Source organism: Sebastes umbrosus, chromosome 17 (genome assembly GCF_015220745.1).
Source record: "Sebastes umbrosus isolate fSebUmb1 chromosome 17, fSebUmb1.pri, whole genome shotgun sequence".
NCBI lineage: Eukaryota > Metazoa > Chordata > Actinopteri > Perciformes > Sebastidae > Sebastes > Sebastes umbrosus.
Genome location: NC_051285.1, coordinates 21,553,120 through 21,576,471, shown reverse-complemented (window position 1 = coordinate 21,576,471; position 23,352 = coordinate 21,553,120). Strand labels below are relative to the sequence as shown.

At 39.8% G+C, this 23,352-nt stretch overlaps 1 protein-coding gene across 2 annotated transcripts in view; it reads left to right on the top strand.

The window, feature by feature from the left end:
• The window catches only part of pcdh1a (protocadherin 1a), a 116,622-nt gene that overhangs the window by 31,994 nt on the left and 61,276 nt on the right, over positions 1-23,352 (top strand). Inside the window, exon 4 of one of the 2 annotated variants that reach the window (XM_037748769.1) lies at positions 18,077-18,142. The exons of the other annotated variant lie outside the window; for it this stretch is intronic. Coding sequence (XP_037604697.1) covers positions 18,077-18,142 — 66 coding nt within the window. The remainder of the gene's footprint in view (positions 1-18,076; positions 18,143-23,352) is intronic. 2 annotated transcript variants of the gene reach the window in all.

Sequence of the window (23,352 nt, the reverse complement as noted above, 5' to 3'; positions counted from 1 at the left end):
CAGTTTGCCTGTTGTTTTGTACAGATTTTATGACAAGGTGATAAACATTTCAACAGCAGTGTAAGTTTAGCTTTCATCATTTGCAAGTGACTAAAGTTATAAGTAACTACAAATCAAAGACTCAGTGTAGATCTTTGATCACCTGTTGTTGGGCGAGAAGCTAGAAATTCTACAGTTTTTAGTGGCTACTAGATTAATCAACATTAACATTAATTATGCTAGCCTAATTAATATTCACGACCTGTAGCTACAACCTGAAAATGAGAAGAGCAGCAGAAGATATGAAATGTTGATTGTTGATTGATATTGACTGATGTTGTTCTGACTTTTACAGCTGATTTCTCACAAACTACTTGATCCAAATAATGGTAGTCCTGATTCAGAACTATATATACATGAGGATATTACATATAGAATAAAAGTTTACCTGCGACTCCCGTGTTTTTAAAGTGCCGCGATCAGCTACATTATTTCTGTAGAGAAGAGTCACCACTACAAAAAGACAGTTCACTCACAGTTAGAGTGAACTGAGTTAAAGTTTTTTGCTGCCAAACAATGTTTGCCGACTATAGTCAGCGGTTGGAGAGAGCTCATTAACCAAATGAGAAGCCTGCTAATGTCACCTGCACGTATTCAATGTTGGTTTTCAATAATTAAAAAATATAACAAGGAGAGATAAAAGGTTCTCTAGGAGATTCATTAGTATCGGAGCTTAATTTAAAATGTAAAACGGCTCAACAAAGCACCCCTAAACCAAGGGAAATGTCCCAGTGTCATGGCTAATTGCTTTCCAACTAGGGCTGGGTGACATGGCTTATAAATAATATCTCAATTTTTTAGTGTATATTTTTAGTCTATATTGTGATATACGATATATAGCTTGATATTTTCTCTAAAATGACATAACTGCTTGATTTAACCCTTACGTATGATCATACCCGCGTGATCATTCTAGCAAACTAATCTGAACACTGAGGTGGTGGACTGTCATACTGAAGTCAGATTGGTCTTTGCAAATGTATTCTTATTAACTTTGACCAATTATTCATGCTATTGGAATTACATTTTTCCAGCTCGTTTTTTTTTTTTTACTATCATTCATTTTATTTATTATTTATTATTGACTGACTGACTTTTTGAATTTGTGTGAAATTGTGAAATCACATTCACCGGAAGATCACTTTTATTTTGAAGTCAGTTCTTACACGTTCTCACCATAATGGCCAGTATATACATGTGGGGGCTAGTTTGACCGTCTTTTTCTGAAGTTGAGTTTGGCATCTTAAATCACCTTTTTCTGACCTCAACATGTTTAAACTCGCTTTGGCGCTTCACTTCTGTCGCTCTCTCCGGGCCCTGTCCCTGCTTCCCTCAAGATACAACAACACACGCCTCATGCGCACGTCCATGCTGATACACCACACACACTCGCCCAGGAGAGTGTCTGTGGTGTGAGAGGGAGAGAGCCGCGGGAGAAGCGAAACGCAAAGGCGTGTCTCATAGTGGCAGCTTAAAAAAGTGACATGACCGTGTATGTACAGTACCAAGGCTGAGTCCTTACCGCAGCGGCCTGGGGTTCAAACCCGGCCCTTTGCTGCATGTCGTCCCCTATCTATCTCCCCTTGCCAGTCTGTCTGTCCTGTCTGTAAAGACAAAAAGGCCCAAAAAAATATATAAAAAAAGTTGTGACAATTAATATTTGTACTCGATGTTCGTAGTATATAGTCATTTACTACATCCCACATAGAACAAACCGCAATACATAGAGTATATTCAATATATCGCCCACCCCTAACTCCAATATACCAAACATTCAGAATATTAGCTAAAAGAATAGTGAGCTTCCAGTGGTAGATTTGATTTGCCCCGACACCCCCACCACGATTTTTAATAATTAATGTCACTTTTCATGAAATACTGTTTCATGCATCATGTCAGCTTTAATGCGGCGATCATGCATTAAACATTTTTTAATAATGTAACAATGTATTGATTTAAGGGCAATAGACCCGTACCAAATGTTGTCCTGATGAATGGCAACTGCGACTGAACTTTCCGTGCAGCTCGCCCCCTGACTGCCAGCTGTCTTGATGTCATCAAAATGCCCCGGCGATTGCTGACTCGCTCTTTGATGTAGAGGGAAAATAATTACAGCGATGCTAGTGATCTATATACGTATTAAAAAGTGATGGTCCCTCCCTATCGATCAAGTCTGATGAAATGTCTGATGACAAGCCAGCGGCTCACAATGGTCCGCTCTCATTTTTTTCCTCCAGCGCATATGCTTTATGCGAGTGGCACACGGTCCGATTCCGTCTTTTATGTAAAATAAAATAAAATAAAATGAGTAACTCTTTTAGGTAAAGCTGTGTGGAGGCTCAGCTCCCTGATGGCATTGCCTTTAGCTGAGATATTATATCACCACACACCCCAGCCTCCTTACCTTCTGCCAGGCAGATTAGTGCTTTTATCAATAAGCAGCTTAGCACCAAAGTGTCCCTCAATAATATGCCATGCTATTTTTTTTTCTTTCTCCCGCTGCTTTAACTCCTGGGCTTCTCTTTTCCGTGTCTTTCGCTCTTGCACATTCTCCTAACCTCACATTTCCCCTGTTTTCACCCCCCAAAACTTTCTTTAACTCTGGGTATTAACCTCTGACTTGGAGAGACAGTGATACATTATGTATTCTTCTCTTCAGGTCACATTAGGAACCTAGACAGGGCCCAGGAGGACCAGAGTGCAGCATCCCCATCAGACACACTAGCCCATTAGAAGCCTGCAGTGCACCATAAAACCCATTAAGGTCCATTAGGGAAGTGCTCTGGCCCACAGACACCTTTAAGGCCAGTCAGCCACAAAGGTGCACAGTTACAGATGGTGTAAAACGTATTTGATTTGTCATTCAGAGCCATGTGTCATGTATTGTTACACAAAAAGCATTGGTTCTTGTGTCGAGCATTTCTGCTACATGGTTGCAGAAATTGAATCGCAATGTCGGTTATGTTTGGTAATTGCTGTTTTAAAGCAGCATTAGGCAGAATATTTATGGCATCGTTGGGCAAAAATTACATAATAACCTTTTAACATATTGTAATTCAAGTGTTCTGAGAGAAAACTAGACTTCTGCACCTCTACGTGGCTCTGTTTTCAGGCTTTAAAAAATCAAGCCTGTGATGGGAGATCCAATTTGGCCAATCACAGGTCAATTCAGAGAGAGAGTATTCCTATTGGCTGTTCATTCAACGGAGGCAGCTGTCAAACACTCGCAAACTCCGATCAAACGGTCAAACTAGGCAGCGCCGATCAAATATGAATCAATATTCTGTTACTGTAATGCCTATTTCTCGCCTCAAATGTTTTTAGAATCATCGTGTAGTGTACTGTTTAGCTATAAAATGAGAAAGTTTGCTCCGGCTGGTGGGCGGTGCTTGGTATTTCCTCAACTTATCTCAACCTGGCTGCACACAGTACACAAAAATATGTTTCTGAAAACAATATATGGGAGAAATAGGCATTACAGTAACAGAATCTTGATTCATATTTGATCAGCGCTGCCTAGTTTGACCGTTTGATTGGAGTTTACGAGTGATTGACAGCTGCTCAGAGACAGCAAGGCTCAAGCTCGGCTCTGATTGCTTGTTTTCCTCCAGTCTGTGAAATCTTGCAGATGCCATTAGGAGCACCGGAGGACACCGAGGCACATGATTTTATTCAGATGACCTGTCTAATGCAGTACTGTCATGATATAGTGACTGTTTTATAAAAATAACTTTTTTTAATCATATTTGCTCCAATCTGCCTACCACAGCTTTAACTATATCAGTTATCACATTATGTTTCTAGTTAGCAAAGCAGCCCCATAATGCAAATGATCCCAATGAATATGAATCGGCATAAGCGTTATTGAGCTAAAACAGATCCCAGCTGAGATTTCACTCACGTCTTTTGTAGCTGCCGGAGCGCGCTCTCCAGCAAATGGCAGCTCTTTCACCCTCCTTCGATTGGAACAATCGCATGCAGCTGAGAGGTTTCAGCATACTGCCTCTCATGTGATCAGAGCACTGCTTATTACGTTTGATGAGCCTGACCCAAATCTTCCAGTGGCAGACACATTTTTCACAGCGATTTTTTGAAATTCTAAATCCTCAGATCAAGTCAAAGGTGAATCCCTGACTTGGCCATAAATTGCTATTTCTGGTGCATTTCTGTGGGGGCTCTTGCATCCCAGCTTCCATTTGGAATTTTGGGACATTTTCAAGGTGTTTAATAAACATCGTCAACAGCCTCAAATGTGTATAGCGGCCGATTTTAAAGCCATGCACAACCAAACACTCCTGTCAAACTGAAAGTTTGCCACACACAGTTTTGGGAGCACTGCCTTATGAATGGTTTTTAATTAGCTTTGGGGAAACATTTCTCCTCGTGACAAACTGTTGTGTGGTTATGATTAATTTCACATGTTCCATGCTCTTTTTTTTTTTACTTAGTTAATAGCAGCAAGTATATTATTTTTTTTTTCCACGGCCTCACTCACAAGTACATGTTTGCTTTTGCTTAATTGTTTAAAAAGAGACGATGATGGATGAACATTAAAATGAAATACATTCCTTCAATTGTATTTATGTACTTTACACACATTATACAAGACTGTATAACTGGTTATTGTACATGGTCTTCTATTGCTTTAGTTTTCCATTGCATGACAGCAGCTCTGAAAAGAGTTATATATTTGTTTTGTAGGATTATGCTCTATATGCTGGGGCGGCCAAGATATTTTATATTTATTAAACTTTCCCCTAACGTATTTCATGGCATTCATTATCCTGTATTTATAATATAATATGATATATAATCCTAACTTTATTATTTCAAAAACAATTTTAGAAAAACCGAGAGCAACCTCCTGAGTAAAGAAACCACTTAAAACACGTTGCCTGAAGTGTTCAAAGGTGCAAATTCCTTTTTTTCACATTGCAAGTGGTTATGCTCTCCATATTTTGCGTTCTTTTATCACCTTCCCCTTTTCACACCCATAATGTCTCTTAGAGTGTGATACACAGACAAATATTTATACTCATGAATCATTTAAATTGCATGAATATTTCACTTGTAATGCTTATTTCTCACATAAAATGTTTTCAGAAACATCTTGTAGTGTACTGTTTAGCTGTAAAATGAGAAAGTTTGTGACCCAGGTGCCACGTTGAGATCAGTTGAGGAAATAACAAGCACCGCCCACCAGCCGGAGCAAACTCATTTTACAGCTAAACAGTACACTACAAGATGTTTCTAAAAACGTTTTACATGAGAAATAGGTATTACAGTAGTAGAATATTGATTCATATTTGATCAGCGCTTCCTAATTTGGCCGTTTGATCGCAAGAGTTTACAAGTGATTGACAGCTGCCTCCGTTAAATGAACAGCCAATAGGAAAGCTCTCTCTCTGAAATGACCAGTGATTGGCCAAAGATTTTTTAAAGTCTGAAAACAGAGCCAAGAGGAGGTGCAGAAGTCTAGTTTTCTCTCTTTTTCTTGAATTACAATATGTTGAAAAGTTATTATGAAATTTTTGCCCAATTATGCCCAAAACATTCTGCCTACTGCCACTTTAATTGTCCAATGATGTGGTCTGAGCCCCAGTTGTCAAAGTAAGAAGTTAGAATAATGAAGAATGGCTCTGTGAGAAGGGTGTTGACAGATTTGACTTCATACCAACATCTAATTAAAAAAAAAAAGTCCTTAATTGTTACCGATGCGATTTTGAAATGCATTGTAAGCAAGTGAAAGCCAAATGAATGGGGCTAAGACAACAGTAATGTGGCCATGCCATTTACATTTCTGATTAGAGACCTCACTGCTCTTATGCTTTTAAACTGAAGGGGAAAAGACACATGAAGAAAAGAAAAATAATAGTAGGAAATAATCTAATTAAGTTTGATGTGCTCAACATTTTATATGCAAATCAAAAGGTTGCATCAATTTAAAAAAAAAAAAAAAAAAGCTTTTATACTTTATTAGTAGAACAGCCAAGATTTTCATTAACATTTCTGACATTGTGAGACAATTATGTCGAATTTTTATTTTGGGGGCATTTTTTTAAGCATTTATTGATAGGACAGTGGATAGAGTGTTGGCAAGGGGGAGAGAGAGAAATGACATGCGGAAAGGACCACAGGCCGGATTCAAACCCGGGTCCACCGCTGCTAGGACTGAGCCTTGGCGATACATGGGCGCTCGCTCTACCGACTGAGCTAACCAGCCGCCCGAATTTTTATTTAACCAGAGAACGTTTTGACACATGCGGAACTGTTAAGCAATTACACTCAGTTTGTTTTACATTTAGATACAACTGTAAGTAGTTTCAATTTCCTTGAGTAAATTGTTATCACTTCCACAGCAGCCCATGTGAACATGCTAACAGCTGGCTACTTCTTCTCACCTATGAAAGTGTCACTTCCGTGTGTTCCTGACAGAGGAGGCTGTATGATGTGTTACCGCAGCATAGCACAATGATAGAAAACAGGGAAACAGCCCATAGCTCAACATTGTATGTGTGTATTTAACACATCTATAAATACAAAGTTGTGGTTTGTGGAGCAGCTCGGGAACACTGTGGAAGTATTTCTTGACCAACAACAGCTGAACAAACCGCATCTATAAGAATGGGATGCATTGCATTGTGGGATAGTAAGCAGAATGTAGTGTACACATCATGGACAACATTGCCACAGTATTACCAAAGAGTATAGAGCAAAGAGACAAAACTCCAGTGTTTTTTTTTTCCAACAGTCACTGCCGCCAAACAGTTATTATATTTATAATGGTGAATTTGGTAGAATATGACAGAAGATTTTTGGTAGAAGAGAAATAATTTTGTTTTACTGTTGTAAGGCACTTTGTAGGTGGATGTTTTATTGGCGTCCGGTAGTCACTTTCAGTCCAAAAATGGCGGAAGCGTGGCTTTGCTGCTGGGCACTGATGTTGCAATGGAACGAACAATTGGCTTTCACTTCTTGGCAATATAAGTTTGTTGATTATACAAAGACAATACAATTATGCTGTTCCTCTAATCTTGATAACCTGATTAAGTAAATAACTCAAAAATGGCCCTACAATATTGCATATTCCTTTTAAATATTTAATATGTTCTAATTGACTTTGGAGCTGTTGTATATAGATGCAGTCATTTTAACAGTCTTTTCAAGATTGGTGAAATAGACATAGAAATGTTGCTTTGGTGGAAAATAAAAGATGAAGAGAGATCATCCATTTATATACACAGTCTATGCCTGGGGTTCTCAAACTTTTTGGCGCCACGGACCCCTACAGGAGAAAAGATTTTCTAAGGACCCCCTCTTAATTGCGACACCGATTAAACACGCTTACTATTCCTACTATTTTAATTCTAAAACCTTTCAACCTAAATACTTCAGACCTGTTTCATAGTGATAAACACAAAACCCTTTCAATTTCAATTATGTTAAGATAAGATGAGATAATCCTTTATTAGTCCCACAGCAGGATAATTTGCAATGCTATTGAACGTTGTTACCACTTACAGTATATACCTTTGAACAGAGAATCCTCCATTGTACAGTAGAAAAATTATGAAAAAAGAAAATAAAGGAAATGAGCAGGTAATATGCAGCAGGAAAAAAAAAGGAATGAAAAAGCCCAGCGGTCATAAGGCCAAAGCGCCGGAAGGAAATAGCTCTAGTAAAAGAAAAGAAAGACTCCAAAGTAAGAAATTGTATCCTTATAAAGACACTCACAACCATTTTTATCATATGGAAACAGAATTGCTTGTCAAATAACTGCACGAGCAGCAGAAAACACCTCACGTTAAGGTGCAGTAATTGCAGACTTACCTACACACTGCAGACAATTCAGGTTAATTACACCTGGTGAAGGATGCGTGGACACATTACCCACCGGGGGAATTAACATGCGATATGATTGCCAACTACACCGCGCTTCGTGAGCCAAAGAAAAGTGTTTTTTAACCTCCAACTGAGAGATTTTTACTGAGGAAGAAGCGCCGCCACAGCACTCATTACAGGGCTCAGGTTGGGGTAGACACTCAGCCAATAAAAGTTTGTCGAATTCTGCCTGTGATGCATCCAGGAGTGCTATATCAGCATGCTGCCTCCGCTTCATTGCAGGAGGTACATATAGAGAAGAAAGAGGGGCCATGGTCAAACTGAGCAATAAGCAGCTGTTCTGTATTCCCATGAAATTCAGGTGAAATCAAACATTAATCTTCTGTTTAGAATGTGAGCTTTGTAAAAGACTCCAATTGCACAGATGTGACTCATTAATTTCAGCTTCTAAAAGAAATGCTAATATCATTCAGACGTGCCTCTGGATAGAGGATTTTACTCCAGGCTATACGCTGCTACTGTTACTGGGACATACATTCGATTAAGCTCAGTGAGCATGTCCACGCAGGCAGACAAAATTGCGCGTGTGTGTGTACGGAGTGCAATGTAGCATGGGTTGCATCCTCATCGCCAGCGATTGGAGAGAGGGCAGGTGCTGGCAGAGGTTGGAGGATAGATGGTGATGGGTGGTTGGCTTAAGAACGGGGCAGGATCGGGGGGCTGGGTTGCGGGCCAGATCTCGTCCTTGCAGTTATGAAGGAGAAACAAACTGATCTGACAGTGACAAATGAACCATCTCCTCTTCCCCAACTGCCAGTTTTGTTCCTCTCAGACTCCCTTTCTCGCCCTCGGTCTCTTCCCCCGTTCCCCCCACCGCTTTCTTTCCCTCAACCCCTATCTCCTTCGTTTTCACCCACCAAGCTCTTTTTCAGCCTCCCTTTCACCCGTCCTACATTTTTAACTTTACCTTTTGTTCTCTGCCTCCCACTGTTACCTTCCCCTATTCTCTTTCTTGCTTGAGAAGTATTTTTGCATCTGAAGAGGTCCTGCTACATTCTATTATGTAGTCCTATTTGTGGATTATTGTAGTCTTGATTCCAGCACGCAATAATGACTTCCCTGCTTCTGTTTCATGTCACCGATGCGACTAAACATGGCATTTAAATGCCATAAATTCCCTTGCATGTATCAACATTTTATTGCTTTTGAGTGGGATTGTCATAGCCGGGTGCCATCAAAGCAGGAGACACTGAAGTAGCACGAAGGATGGAGGCATAGCTCAGCAGTGATTATTGTCGAGGTTTAATGACTGTCTTGCTCCTGTAATAGACCTTCTGGGGTGTTGAAATGAGATGCCAAGCAGAGAAGACAATTAATTGCTTGGCTTCCTTTTGTCCCCGCCCCTATCCTCCTGTGTATTGGACTGAAACCTGATAAGATAAAGGCTTAGGGCCACCCTAATACCTTAAGAGACTTGCGTGACTATCATCACGTATTGTGTGAGTTAAGTTGCCTTGTGTTGGCATCCGAGGTGTACTTTTCATTGATAACAAGCAAAAAAAATGCATAAATAAGTACAATGCATTGGATAGTGAATGCGTACTTTCATGTGGAGATGCACTTTACACAATCCTGATTTCTAGAAATATTCTTATTGAGCTACAGCACCATTCGCTATAATAAAACATGACTGGCGTTCGCTTTTGCTGCTTTTCTCTTCAGTGCCCGATATAAATTCTGTTCTGAATATTAATGTGGGAAGTAGCACACACATTGATAGCAGGATGAATGTATCATGCATGTTGTGTCCTTCCTTGTGCAATCTTTAGAAATGTACTTGAGTGACAGGTTGTTAATATATGGATAACCAAAGGGCAAGCATAGCAGTAGTGTTGACGTGCATCATTTTGCTAAGTTTTGTAAAAAAAAAAAATAAAACTGTCAATGGTATCTGAGATATTGTGCATGCCATCCTTGTAATTTCGAAAAAATACAAAAAAAAGTCCATTAAGTTTTGTCAAAATCAGCATCTAAACATGATATGAGACACACTATTAATTAGAAGTTTCTCTTATAGTTAAAATTACATCCATGGACTGTACATTAATATGGACGTCATGACAGCTCCCCAAAAGTGAAGCCAAAACATCTTGATCGCCCCCTGGTGGCTGGCTGCAGTATAGCTCATAAATCCCGCCCCCCTCCATTCCGAGGAGACATGAGCCAAACTAAAAAATCCAGTACTAGGGCTGTCAAAGTTAACGCAATAATAACGCGTTAACGCAAATTCGTTTTAACGCTACTAATTTCTTTAACGCAGTAATATAACTTGCGATTTTTAGTTTGTAGCAGGCTCAGTTAAAGTGTTTTAGAGTGAAGATACTGGCATCATATGAAACTAGAAAACCACTGATGTATGTTAAAGTGTTAATTTTTCTGATAAATTTGGTTTTAATTGATTGAGGCGTCATGATTGGCAGCTATGATTGACAGCTGCTCTGAGTGAAGTATTTGCGGAGCCGGAGGAATTGTATGAGGTATGAGATGTAACTTTAACTTACCATAACCATCCGAGTCTGTGTAATAGGACATGTGTCAATTTCATCATACATGTAGTTATAGAGATATTATAGCTGTGTCTTTCTAGCCAAACAGCTACCGTGGTGATAACGTAGCAGCTAGGTGGCTCAGGCTAACAAGCTGCGGCCGTGCACAGCTCGTGATTGGCTTGGGGGGGTTGTGTGGGCGGGACCCCAATACTGCGTTTCTAGCCCGATCATTACTGTAGAGACTCTGGCTCTAAATGACGTCAATATCTCAAGATGGCAGCTCCTGCATCCGGGATATTTTGGCTTCACTTTCGCACAGTGGGAGGAAGTGAAGACGTGTCGTCCATCTATATACACAGTCTATGCTATGACCAAAGTCAGTGTCATTTTAACGCCTCACCTCAAATTCCCCCTTAAATGTTTTTGTGTTTCAGCTAAGACACATTTTCATCCCGATTAGTCTCACACAAAAGCAAGAGCAATTTCATACCAAGGAGTTGCTACAAATGTCTCGACCATACACACAGTTAAATGGTGGAGTAAACATATTCTGTGAGGAAAAAAAAGGCGCCACAGTGCACACTCTTGTTTATGAGCATTAAAAATGCATTGGTGTTCTAAATCATTATAATGCAAATTTTGAGTCTGTAAAGCAGCAGTGCACTGCGCACATTAGATGAGTGCAAATCCATCAGGCAGAGCTAAAAAATACTGTGTACCGAATGTAATTGGAATAACAAATAGTAGGCTGTGTTATTCAACATATGGTCAATACCATACAGATTGGAGTCGAGAGTGAAATAAAAGCAAAATGTGCATGTTTGCCACACCATTTCCTTTGGGCAGGCACAATATGCGGCGCCATTAAGAGAACAGCTCGCCACGGGTAATGGAATGTGTGATGAATTGTACAGCCACAAATAAATACTGTCAATCAGTTAGAGGTAGAGATTAATAGCGAACAAGGCTACTATTAATGCCTTTATGCAATTTTCTAACATTTTGTTTACATATTTATACATCTGCATATTTTACTCAAGAAAATCCTGGGAGCAACATTCTTTTTAAAAAATCTGATTTCTGTCTCGTCTTCCTCTCTGCTAAGTGCCAGTACAAACAGAGCACTTAGAGCGAGGACTGAAGCATTGCAGTGTGGAATTTCAGCTCTCAACATAATGACTCTCAGAGGCTGCGGCGGCTCATACGGGGGAAGGATTGTTTCTGGTTTGCAGTCATATGAAATGTCATCTGGAATTTGACAAGATATGAAGAAGCAATCCCTTTTGAGAGCTCCACTGAAGCGCACATTTTCTTATATTGTTCCCTTGTTATAATCAAGCCCTTACGGGTGACCCATGTCATTGTGTGATAAAACTAATTATTTGCCACAAGAATTATTGTGGGCTCCGCTGTCTCGGGGTCAGAATAACTGGCAGCCTTCGTATACTATTAAACAGATTATACTGTGTCACCGGCCAAGAATTTGCCCTGTTTTAACAGAGTTGATAACATGCAGCCAAGCGGATGCCATAATGCTTTTTTTTATCAGCTCTACATTGTCATTGTAAAATATAAAGACAAACATTTGTATTTGTATTTGGGCTGTCACCAATTTGATTTAATGCCACTAATTTCTTTAACGAGTTAACGCAACTTGCGATTTTTAGGTTGTAACGGGCTCGGTTTTAAAGCTAGAGTGAAGATGCTGGCATCATATGAAACTAGAAAACCTAACAAACCCATTCAAAGGAATAATTATCAATATGGGAATTTATGTTAAAATGCATGATGCACAGTATGGTATGTGCAGTGTAGACAATTCCAGTAGACATAGTAGATAATAGCTGAATTCTGATTGAAGTCGTATCATATTGACATTATGATGCAAAATTGGTGTTTATGCAAATTTGTTTTAACACCACTAATTTCTTTAACACATTAATGCAACTTGCGATATATAGGTTGTACTGGGCTCAGTTTTAAACCTGAAGAGAGAAGATACTTGCATCATATGAAACTAAAAATCCTAAGGTATCCATTGGTACCAACCATGTCATACTAGTTTTTCACGAAAAGAGGCTAAATAACGCTCTAAAGTTACGCTAACTTTGGCGAGGTAAAATTGTCATAGCCATTTTCAAAGGGGTCCCTTGACCTCTGACCTCAAAGAATGAAAATGGGTTCTATGGGTACCCACGATTTTCCTCTTTACATACACTTTATATTAATCTGGGGCAATTAATTTGGGGCAAGTCATAGTCTAGTCAGCACACTGACACACTGACAGCTGTTGTTGCCTGTTGGACTTCAGTTTTCCATGTAATGATTAAAGCATTTTTTTTTGTTGTTGCTAAATCTCCCTTGAAGGTACATTTGGAGCAGATAAAAAATTTGTGATAAATTGCGATTAACTATGGACAACCATGTGATTAATCACAATTACATATTTGAATCGATTGACAGCCCTAGTATTTGTTTAACTCTCCTCTGGTGTGTTTGTTAGTGCACACTGGCAACAAATAATTAACAAAATTATAATAACATTTTTGCAAAAAAAAACAATGGGGTAAACTAATTTGAAACTGTTATTTTAACCTATGAACATGTCAGCAGGCAATATTCTTCCACTAACTTTGGGTTTTCGTAAAACATCTGCACATGTATTTACTTACAGTTGCACACATCTGGCTGATGTTTTGGATGTGGGTCTTTTTAGAGCACTGCCTTAGGCACTCCTAGCGTGACTGGGGCTCCCAAAAACACATAACGCAAAGTAAAAAAGAAAAAAAAAGATCTACAGTTTCCCGGCTACATTACCTTTAGCTACATCTGTATTTTGGAATTAGTCAACCCCCTTTTCAAAAGAAAAAAAGGATCAGTAGCTTTCACTTGTCCATTTATCAGCCCCTTTGTTACTGCAGGTTAGCTGTAGTTCAATCTAATTAGAGTTAGCTAGCAACCAGAATGGTGAAACGTTCCTTTTTTCCCCCCTTTGAAGTCTCGGCTCCCAGTTGCGCTTTACATTTGAGCCTGAGCTTGAGCCCTGATCACAGTGTCCTGATCAGATCATAGCATTTACCCGCCCGTTCTTTGATAAATGCATCCGTAGCATTCTCTTCATGGTTCATAGACCGAAGATCAATAGTTTTCAGTCTTCAAACCATTCCTTTTTGTTTTAATAATTTATATTCCATGCATCCACACATTATCCCGTACATATACAGCAGCACAGTGTATAATAAAACAGACCCGGCAAAGGCTTTGGTTTTGGGTTACAGCTGCTGGGAGGTTCGGTGGCACAGCTGGAGTGGGTTTGCTTCTAAGGCTTCTTTAGCCCAGCACATTGATATTTCCATGGTTGCACAGTTTGAGCTCCGGGGCATCCTACAGTAGGACAATTGTCCAAGCTTCCACTTTAGCTCAAACAATATGCATCCACTGCAGCTGCAGTCACTGTTGCGTACCGAAAGATGCATTTGTGAATACATGCATCTCATATTGTCAAATTGAGATTCTACTTACATTTCAAGCCTGTGTTTTCATCATCTGTTTCTCTGTGTGTGTGTGTGTGTGTGTGTGTCTCGCAAGTGGTTAACACGGTAAACACACTGTTACTGTTTTTAACTTCAGAACTCCAACAAAGTGTATTCAGGCATCTCACATTCCCAGAATTCAAGTCGAATGGAGACTCACCAGGAGAGAGAAATTCTACCACAAAACAGCTCACTACATCAGCAGTTTTCTGCTTCTTTCGCAGTGTGCTGCAAAAAAAATTTCACTTTAAGCCCACACCATTCATGAGGTGAACTGAACTGAAACCACATTTTAGTTAGTGTTTAAAACCTAGTACTGGATAGAGACTCAGTGTGAACAAAATATTTACCACAATCTAGGATCAGTTTGTTAATCAGCTAAACATTTTGACAGTACTTTTTGGCACATTGTGTACCTGGCAATATTTTTAGCCCAGGCATATTTTACTTTTGAGTGATGTGTTTAATACAGTATCTTCTAGCACAAAGAGTGCATAAGACATGGTTGGTACTAATGGATTTTTTAGGTTTTTGTTGTTACATATGATGCCAGTATCACTCTAGCTTTAAAACTGACCCCGCTACAACCTGAAAATCGCAAGTTGCGTTAATGCGTTAAAGAAATTAGCGGCGTTAAATCGAATTTGTGTCAACGCGTTATTATCGCATTAACTTTGAGTTAAGTTTTGTTGCATTTTTTGTTTTGTTTAATATGGGGCTGTCAATCGATTACAATATTTAATCACGTGATTGTACATAGTTAATCGTGATAAATCCATCAATACCGCAGCATATTTATGGGACTTACTGTCCATTTTGCATACCATAGGCTTACATAGTAATGCTGCTTCAGAGCAAGTCCCATACCATCAAAGTAGCCCAGGAGCCCTTAAAGATAGAATAGATATCAGGTGAGATGAAGATAGAAACATAATTGATGGACTTTTTATACTTAAATATGCATAATCCTTTAATCTTGACAGAACAAATATAAACAAATATATTCATAATTGACTAGTAATATCCAATAAATTATGCTTCATTGAAAAAGTGCTCCGTCATTCTCAGAGACATTACAGATGCATTGCACCGGGGCAAGACCAAGTTACAATTTAATTAACTTACCCATTAATCAAAAGGAGAAAACAAATAAGCAATAGCCATTTTTGTAGGTGTGGCATCAGCATGCAGAAGCTAAAGTAGGGTAATATGGCTCCTCGACATGAAGGTGGAATTTGCCGTTAAACTTTTATATGTGTGAGCAGGAGCTGGGCATCGTATGGTAGATTAAATAATCTGATAGCATGTAGAAGTCTTTCAGAATTATTTAACAAGAAAACTTTTATCAAAACATGTTTTTATGGATCACAGTTAGTCTTCTTTATTATGATTTTGCTTATTTTAACTTATATGTTCAGGCTGAAAAGGACCACGGGCACTCATTTTGTGAGTCAAGGCGCTGAAAACCTAGTCTAGTCAAGAATGCAGTGTGCAGAAGGAGGGATGACATAATTTTGGTATTTTTGTGGCTTGGGGCATGCAGTGCTCCTCCCTGTGCTCATGGAAGTAGAGTTGGATTCGGGTAAATCAATTTTAATACATAATAGGCATGTGTGTAAGGGTTGTTTAGTGTCTGTAACCATTGTGGCCAATCACATTGGCTCCTTTGTCCCCTTTAAAAGCAGCAGTGCTCTCCCACCGTGTCACCCCGACAGTGGCAATGGAGTGGAGTGTCGGAAGCACCTCCACTTATTGTTCTCTTTATAAAACATGCAGAGTTCCAAGGGCACATACGCACCCGTCAGAATACGCTGCCAAGGGCACATAATGTGTCTTTTTAAGTGGAATTCGCACTTGTGGAGATACTGAATGCTGGCGGTCTTTTCATGAGTAATGATGCACGCGTATGTGGAGTGACAGTAGCTCAGGTGGTAGAGCGGGACCAACACCTGGCACGGCAGCTCCAGCTCTGTTGCATGAATGCTTGTGTCTGTGGGTGCATGTAATGTAGAGCAAAGCATGATTGTTGCTCATGCCTGCTACATGTCAACTTCTGTAGGAAAAAATTTGATGTTTCAGGTGCCCATATGTCCCAACAAAAATAGAAATTTTAACTTTGAGACATGCCATGAAAAAAAAAAAGAAAAAGTGACATGTAAAAACAAGGACTGTCAGAGTTGACGCAAATTAGTTTTAACACATTGATGCAACTTACAATTTTTAGGTTGTATCAGGCTCATCTGAAACTAAAAAACCTAAGGAATCTATTGGTACCAATCATGTCATAGCTTGTTGCAAAGGAGGCTAAATAACACTCCAAAGTTACGCTAAATTGTAGCGAGGAAAATCTGTCATGGCCATTTTCAAAGGGGTCCCTTGACCTCTGACCTCAAGATATGTGAATAAAAAAGTCATAGTCAAGTCAGGACACTGACACACTAGCAGATGTTGTTGAGCTGTTGGGCTTGAGTTTGCCATGTTATGATTTGAGCATATTTTTGTATGCTAAATGCAGAACCTGTGAAGGTTTCTGGACAATATTTGTCATTTTTTTTATGTTGTTAATAATAATAATCATAAATATATGCATACATTTGCATAAAGGAAGCATATTTTCCCACTCCCATGCTGATAAGAGTATAAAATACTTGAATCAAATCTAATCTCCCTTTAATATACATTTTGAACAGATAATAATATATATATATACACAAACTAATTTCACCAATTAAGGCCATTTACACACGAGGGGCGAGATGAATAAACAACAGAAAAATGTGAAATACTCGCCTGAGAATATTATATGTGAAGGGCTTTTATTGTGAAAGGTAAGAGCGTAAGAGTAACAAAGTTTGTGTGAAAGTATTCATGAAATAAATACCGCGATATCGATATTGCCACGGTATTGTAGGTTTGACCGTTGGTGCTTTCTCAAAAAATATTAACACAATGAGATTTTTAATAAATAATCACCAGTAATGTGGATATAATGACTAAGTGGGTAAAGGCAAATAATAGAACAGTTAGAACAGGCCGTTAAGTTCAGAAAATTACATCGCTTTACTGTAAAAGAGAACACTTTTGCCATATTCCGATATCCAAACTCTAAGACAATATCTAGTCTCATATCACGCTATCGTTATAATATCGTTTTATTGCCCAGCCCTATGTGCGACCATTCATGTCGACTGCACTCAGACCGAACAGAAGTTATACTGAACGCTTGAAGGTATCACCAGTCATCAGGTGTGAAGTTACAGTATCCCACCTGGGGCAGTTTCAATCAGCTCTTTGATGATTACAAAAAGTTCTTGAAAGGTTCCACTACCTCCAGGAGAACACACAAGCAGGTATTGCTGTTCCCCCCATGCGGCCTGTCGGAGCCAAGAATGCTTGAAACGAAGCAAGTAATCTGCTTTTGGGCTCATGGTGAATACAAAAAAAAGAAATAACAGATCCATGATTACTTGATTTGCGCAGGTGATATACTCTATGTCACGAATACACACTCACTGCAGCGTATTTGTTATCTGACAGGAAGCCCCTTATATCCTCTCTCAGTTGTGTGCTTCCTTTGACTATTTCCACCTTGTTAACTGGGTAGCAGACAGCCTGCAGAGATGGATAAGCTCCAATACAATATATCAGACACCTGAACATTTCAGGGTCTGTTTGAGGAAGCCCCAACCCAAGAATATGTCAGAAAGAGTCCGTGTTTCTGTATTTGCTTGATAAGCATACGTCTTAAAATCAATGTGCTGCAAGTGTGTGATAAGCCTTACATTTGACTATAGCTCTCTGTAAAGCCTTTGCCTTTGATCTTGTGTTCTCTGTGCATTTAACACTATGTTTTTGATCCCAACTCTGTGTAGGATTCTTTAAGCTTATGGATTATTGTTTGTAGCGGAGTATCATGATTTTGCTTTGTACTGAGGCAGGACGCATTTTAGACTAGGGATGCACCGATTCATCGGCCGAACATCGGTATTCGCCTTGTTGACTGTCATTGGGCTAACGGCAAATAAGATGACATTCGCCGATGACGGTGGCCAATGTTTATCTGTTGTGTTGCATAAATTTTGCGCCGGCTAAATGTTGTGTTATTTGCGGTAGGTCTCCGACAACAGTAACCAGCAGCTGATTTGGAGAAGAAGCAACTGGCTGGACATGACTCTGACGGTGGGTGCCGCGCGCAGTGCGTGTGGTTTGTTTAAAAAAAAAAAAGTAAAAGAAAAAGTCGGCCGTGTGGGAGTATTACACTGTCAAGTCAAGTTAATTTTATTTGTATATCCCAATATCACAAATTTGTCTGTACAATCTGTACAGCATACGACATACAACAACAAAACTCCCCCAAAAAAAAACCTTTTAACAGGGAAAATGAATGGAAAATTGATGGAAAAAATGTCTGAGAAAAATCAACGACATGAACGTTGTTACGTTCAATGACAAATTAAGCAGTTAAACAATGGCTTACAATATTTATTAAAAACACTCACTGCAGTCTGGCTGGGAACGAACCTCATGTGTGCGTAATATGTCACTAGAAGCCTTTCAGTCCAACGGGGTGTGACGCAGCACCCAGTGGGTCACAGTTGGAAGATCCTCCATGATGTGCAGCCCGTGTATAGCAGTCCATCCCCCACACCGGTCCCAGTCCTGGGTGAGCAGAGAGCAGCAGCACGTCGGGGCCGCCGCGTCGTAGTCCTGTGGCTCCGCCGTGAGTCCGTCCAGCAGAGCGGGGCCCTTCATTCACACCCCTGCCGCTACTAGTCCACCAATGAATGGATCGCGGATGGCGTTTATCTCTCGGACAGATAGAACAATTAAAATGGGATGCCAAATATATTTGGGCGGGCGTTAATATATGGGCGGCCCACCCAAGTACAGACTGTGTGTGAAAAACACTGATTATGTTTCTAATTACCTCCGCCAAGGTGGTTTGTTTGTTTGTTTGTTTGTTTGTTTGTTTGTTTGTTTGTTTGTTTGTCTGTTAGCGGGATTACTCCAAAAGTCCGCGATGGATTTGAATGAAGAGGTGGGGTGTGGCACAATGAACAATCCATTCGATTTTGGTGGAAATCCGGATCATGATATGGATTCAGGAATCTTTTTAAGGATTCTGATCAACCAGAACATTAAGACCTCTAGGTATAATACATGCGCAGTGTAACTGATGACAAGTTGATGACGCATGACCCAGCCTCTTTCCTTCAGAGAGAGAGCAGGGGGTGGGGGGGACATTTTTTCACATTAAACTATGTGAAATTAGAGTTGAGTTTGACCAAAGCACACTTGGTGATTGTTGGAAAGAGTAGTGACGACGGTTTAGGTGAGTTTTATTTTGTTTCTGTCCAGTTAGAATGAAGTGTTTTACGATGCTCCGCTACGTACAGCTGATCTCAACATAAACAAAAATACACGTGGATGATGGCGCAAACTGAACGGAGAGGGGGGGCAATCATACTCGGGCACCTTGGCGGAGGTCTGCACTCTCTGAGTGCCATTCTTGTTGCTTTTACATTTAATTTATGATTCACAAAACATCGGAAAAATATTTTGGTTGGGCTATGTTTCTCAATGAGTGAGTAGTTGTAGGCTATAGCAGCTAAAAAGGAGTTTTGAAGCAGTTATTTAAAAAAAGAATATTTTTCATGTGGAAGAAGGTTATATTAAAAGGTTGTTTCATAAATTTGTATGATTGAATTTGTGCTTGTTCAAAGACAGTCTAATAAAATGCTGAATGACAGCTCAGTTATTTTTTAATTATAAAGAGAAATTGTTTCCCTGGCACAAAAGGGGAATAAATAACAGCAAAAAGAAAATAACACCGGTGTCGGCTATCGGCCAAATTGTTATTTTAAACATTGGTATCGGCCCAGAATTTTGCCATCGGTGCATCCCTATTTTAGACGGTAGAGTTATATACCCTGAACCTGTCCTCCCTTTGGCATAACATCGTATCTGACCAAAGTTTTGTAACAGCATCTGTATGTACTCAGCGTGGCACCTTCGATGCCTCGCTGACGATCCACCTCTAATTGAAGAAAGTTTTCCCATGTGAGCCATGCCCTTGGCTCAGCATTGTAGACTGAATATTTTATCCCCTCAAGGGAAAAGCTAAGGTTACGATAATAACTGTTCCCTTTCCATTCTTCCTGTATTTATATCTGGTTAAGCCAAAATGTCAACTTGCTGCACAGGTGTACAAGATGTCTGGTTGTGATAATAGGGGTCTGGATTATTTCATTTGGTTTATGGTTTAGATATAAAAGAAGAAAAAAAAATCTGATAAAAGCACAGAGATTGTCGGAGCTCAGCGTGTTTTTTAATACTGTCAGGGTATGCATTTGATTATAGCCGTTTGCAATTTGCTTGACTCTGTGTATTTGCGCATGCATCTCTCCAGCTGGGAGCTTGTTTGTGTCTTTCAGCCTGTCTGCCTCACTGTCGGAAACAGTCATTGACTCAGAAACAATTACCCTTATGACTTGAATATAATTCAATTAATTTCCTCCATTTCACAAGTAATAACGCATAGCGGAGTTCCTATGAAAGACATAAGGTTTTCACAAGAGAATACCATTTGCCGTCGGCTTCTGTTTTTCCGCTTTCCTGGAGACGCACTTCCGTGAAAGTCCTTAATCTTCTCCACTCATTGAGATGATTTATGGGGTTTGTAGTGAGACCTTACTTTGTTTATCAAAATGTCCAGTGCAGAGCGGGATGATAAAATCGAGGAGCACTCTGAATCTTTGCGTGTGTTCGTCTTCTTCCTGTGTCTCCCGTCTTTTTAAAGTGTTTCTCCCCTGCCAGTCACAACAGTGATGATTGAATAGGTTGGGAGAGAGAATGCGCCTCACACATTGGGTTTAAATTTGACATGTATTTAATAATATGCCACAGCCCCATTGCAGACAACTTGACACCCCTAATCTACATCTTGATGACATTTGCTGTTACGTCAAGAATCCCATACCACGGGAATATTTTTGAAGAGTCTATAAAACGACGTTATTCAGGGCTTTGTGACAGTATTTCATGTAATGCAAAAATTCCATCTGCTTTGTCTTCCCCCCTCCCTGAAATCAGCCTTTTCTTCTTATCAAAATGGTCCCTCGGTATGTTATTTTCTCCGGGATAAGATCAGAGCTTAGGCGACGTCAGTATGATGCCCCCCAGTTTTTACAGTTTGGGTATTAAGCGTCTCCTTGTTGTAAAGAATCCTGCAGAGGATTCTAGCCCTAATTGTTCCCCATCCTTGAGCATTTCAAGACTGATTCCAGTACTTCCTTGGGCTAGGCTTTTTCTCTGATAATTAAGGACGTCTGTAGTGTTTTCAGCAGTTGGGGTCAAAGCTTCTACTGCACCCAGAGCTTGAGGAGATGGCGGGATCTCGCTGAACTATATGGATCAAGAAAGAATTAACCAAAAGGTGATCTCCCTTTTTTTTTCAATATGACAACGACACTTTGAACATGTTTGACATTTTGAAACACACAGTCAAGGCTCATGTGAACGTGACGCTCATTTCAGAGTGTGCTTCTGCTGCAACGATGCCGCAACACATATTACACATATTATACACTTCGTTAAAAGCAAAGGTTTTTAGCCACCAATAAGGTTAGCAATTACCTAGCTTTTACATGTTAGTTGACACTAGCCAGTAGGCGTTTTGTCAATGGGCGATAGACCCTTGATGAACCTTTTGGTTCTGTATTTTTAAATACTACCCCCACAGGAGTCAAAGGAAAAGTCGCAATTACAAATATGTCTGCTACTTCAGCATCACCGGAGAGCACCATGGATTTATCAATGCACAGCACAGTTAGGCTACTGAGCCATGGTCGGGGCCATAGATTCTTACTAGCTGACTAACCTCAGTCACATAAAAGGTCAATGAGTCAGACAGACTAGACTAGCTTATTCAACTAAACAACCTCTCTGACCCTGTACTCTCTCTGCTACTAGGGGATGGAGAAGGGGCATGGCAGGTTAAAGAGGAGCTATTGTGCTTTTGTGCTTTTTCCATTTCCTTTAGTGTGTTATATAGTTTACTGTGCATGTAAAAGGTCTGCAAAGTTACAAAACACAAAGTCCACGCCAAAGGGAGTCACTCTCCCCCACAGAAACACTGCTCCTAAACTGCCTGAAACACCTTGCTCGAAGTCCCGCCTTTCCTTCCGTAATGTGGTGATGTCACCAAGTAACACATTTGCATAACACCTGACTAGGGGCTAGTTTGGCACACCCTCAAACAAAGCTAGTTAGAGCGGAGACTGGGCAGTTTGGTTCGGTTGACCAATCCTAGCAGTGTGGGCCAGCTGACCAATCAGAGCAGACTGGGCTTTTCAGAGCGTTGGTTGAGGGCGAAACGAGCCGCTATGAGAAACGCAAACATTAAAGCATGTAAAAATGCTCTTGTAGAAACCCAAAATAAAAGTATGCACCTGAAAATAAGCATAATAGGTTCTCTTTAATAGGGAATCCCCCCCATTCATCCCCCCTCAAATCGCCTACTGACACCAGCATTTGAGTTGTAAACAAACACGTCAAACTAAATGTAGACCTACGGTTAGCGATCAAACCACATCGGCTGACAGCAATGACACGCTGTGTTTTTTCTGTCATTAAGACTAATGAGCGAATGACACAACTCATCTGTTTTTTTGTCTGTCCTGACTCTGACAGAGTGCCTGCTGTATCAACACACTTTGTGGGGACAAAGAGATATAATCTAACTAAGCTTTCCTCTGAGTACCAATTAACTGTATATTTGCATTATTGATCGAATCTATTTAAGTGCTTTTTGGATTAAAATCGTCTCCGTTAAATCTATAATTAGTATTAGCATAATTAGACCTGTTGATGAAGTTAGACATTTTCTTAATACGTTTTAATTCATTTCACTCACAGTTTTATTGAGGACACACATGCTATATTTAATGTGTGGCAGGACATAAATGTGAGTTTATAATGGGGCAATTTATCATATTTGATGATATGTTAGAGCATTAAAAATAACTTTTTGGGAGGACGGTTGCTACATGGCTGACTATAGGGAGGAAAAAGAGCATATTTTAATATTCAGACATAGAAGCAACAGAGTTGTCTTGAATGGCACTATAAGTAATAGCAACTTTATGGCATTGAAGGGCTTCCGTAGTTAGTTTATTCCAACAGTAATTAAGTACAAAGGGCAAAAATGTTATCTTGTTTTTTGCAACCTTAAGTGACACGAGAGGGTGGAGCTAAGTACAACCTGCACGCTGAATAAGACACTTTTAGGTGACCAAAATGTTAACTTTAATGTAATCTCTATGAACAGATTTGCGTTCTGGTTTCCTTTTGTAGGCAGAATAGTATTGACCAATTACATTTGAGCAGGC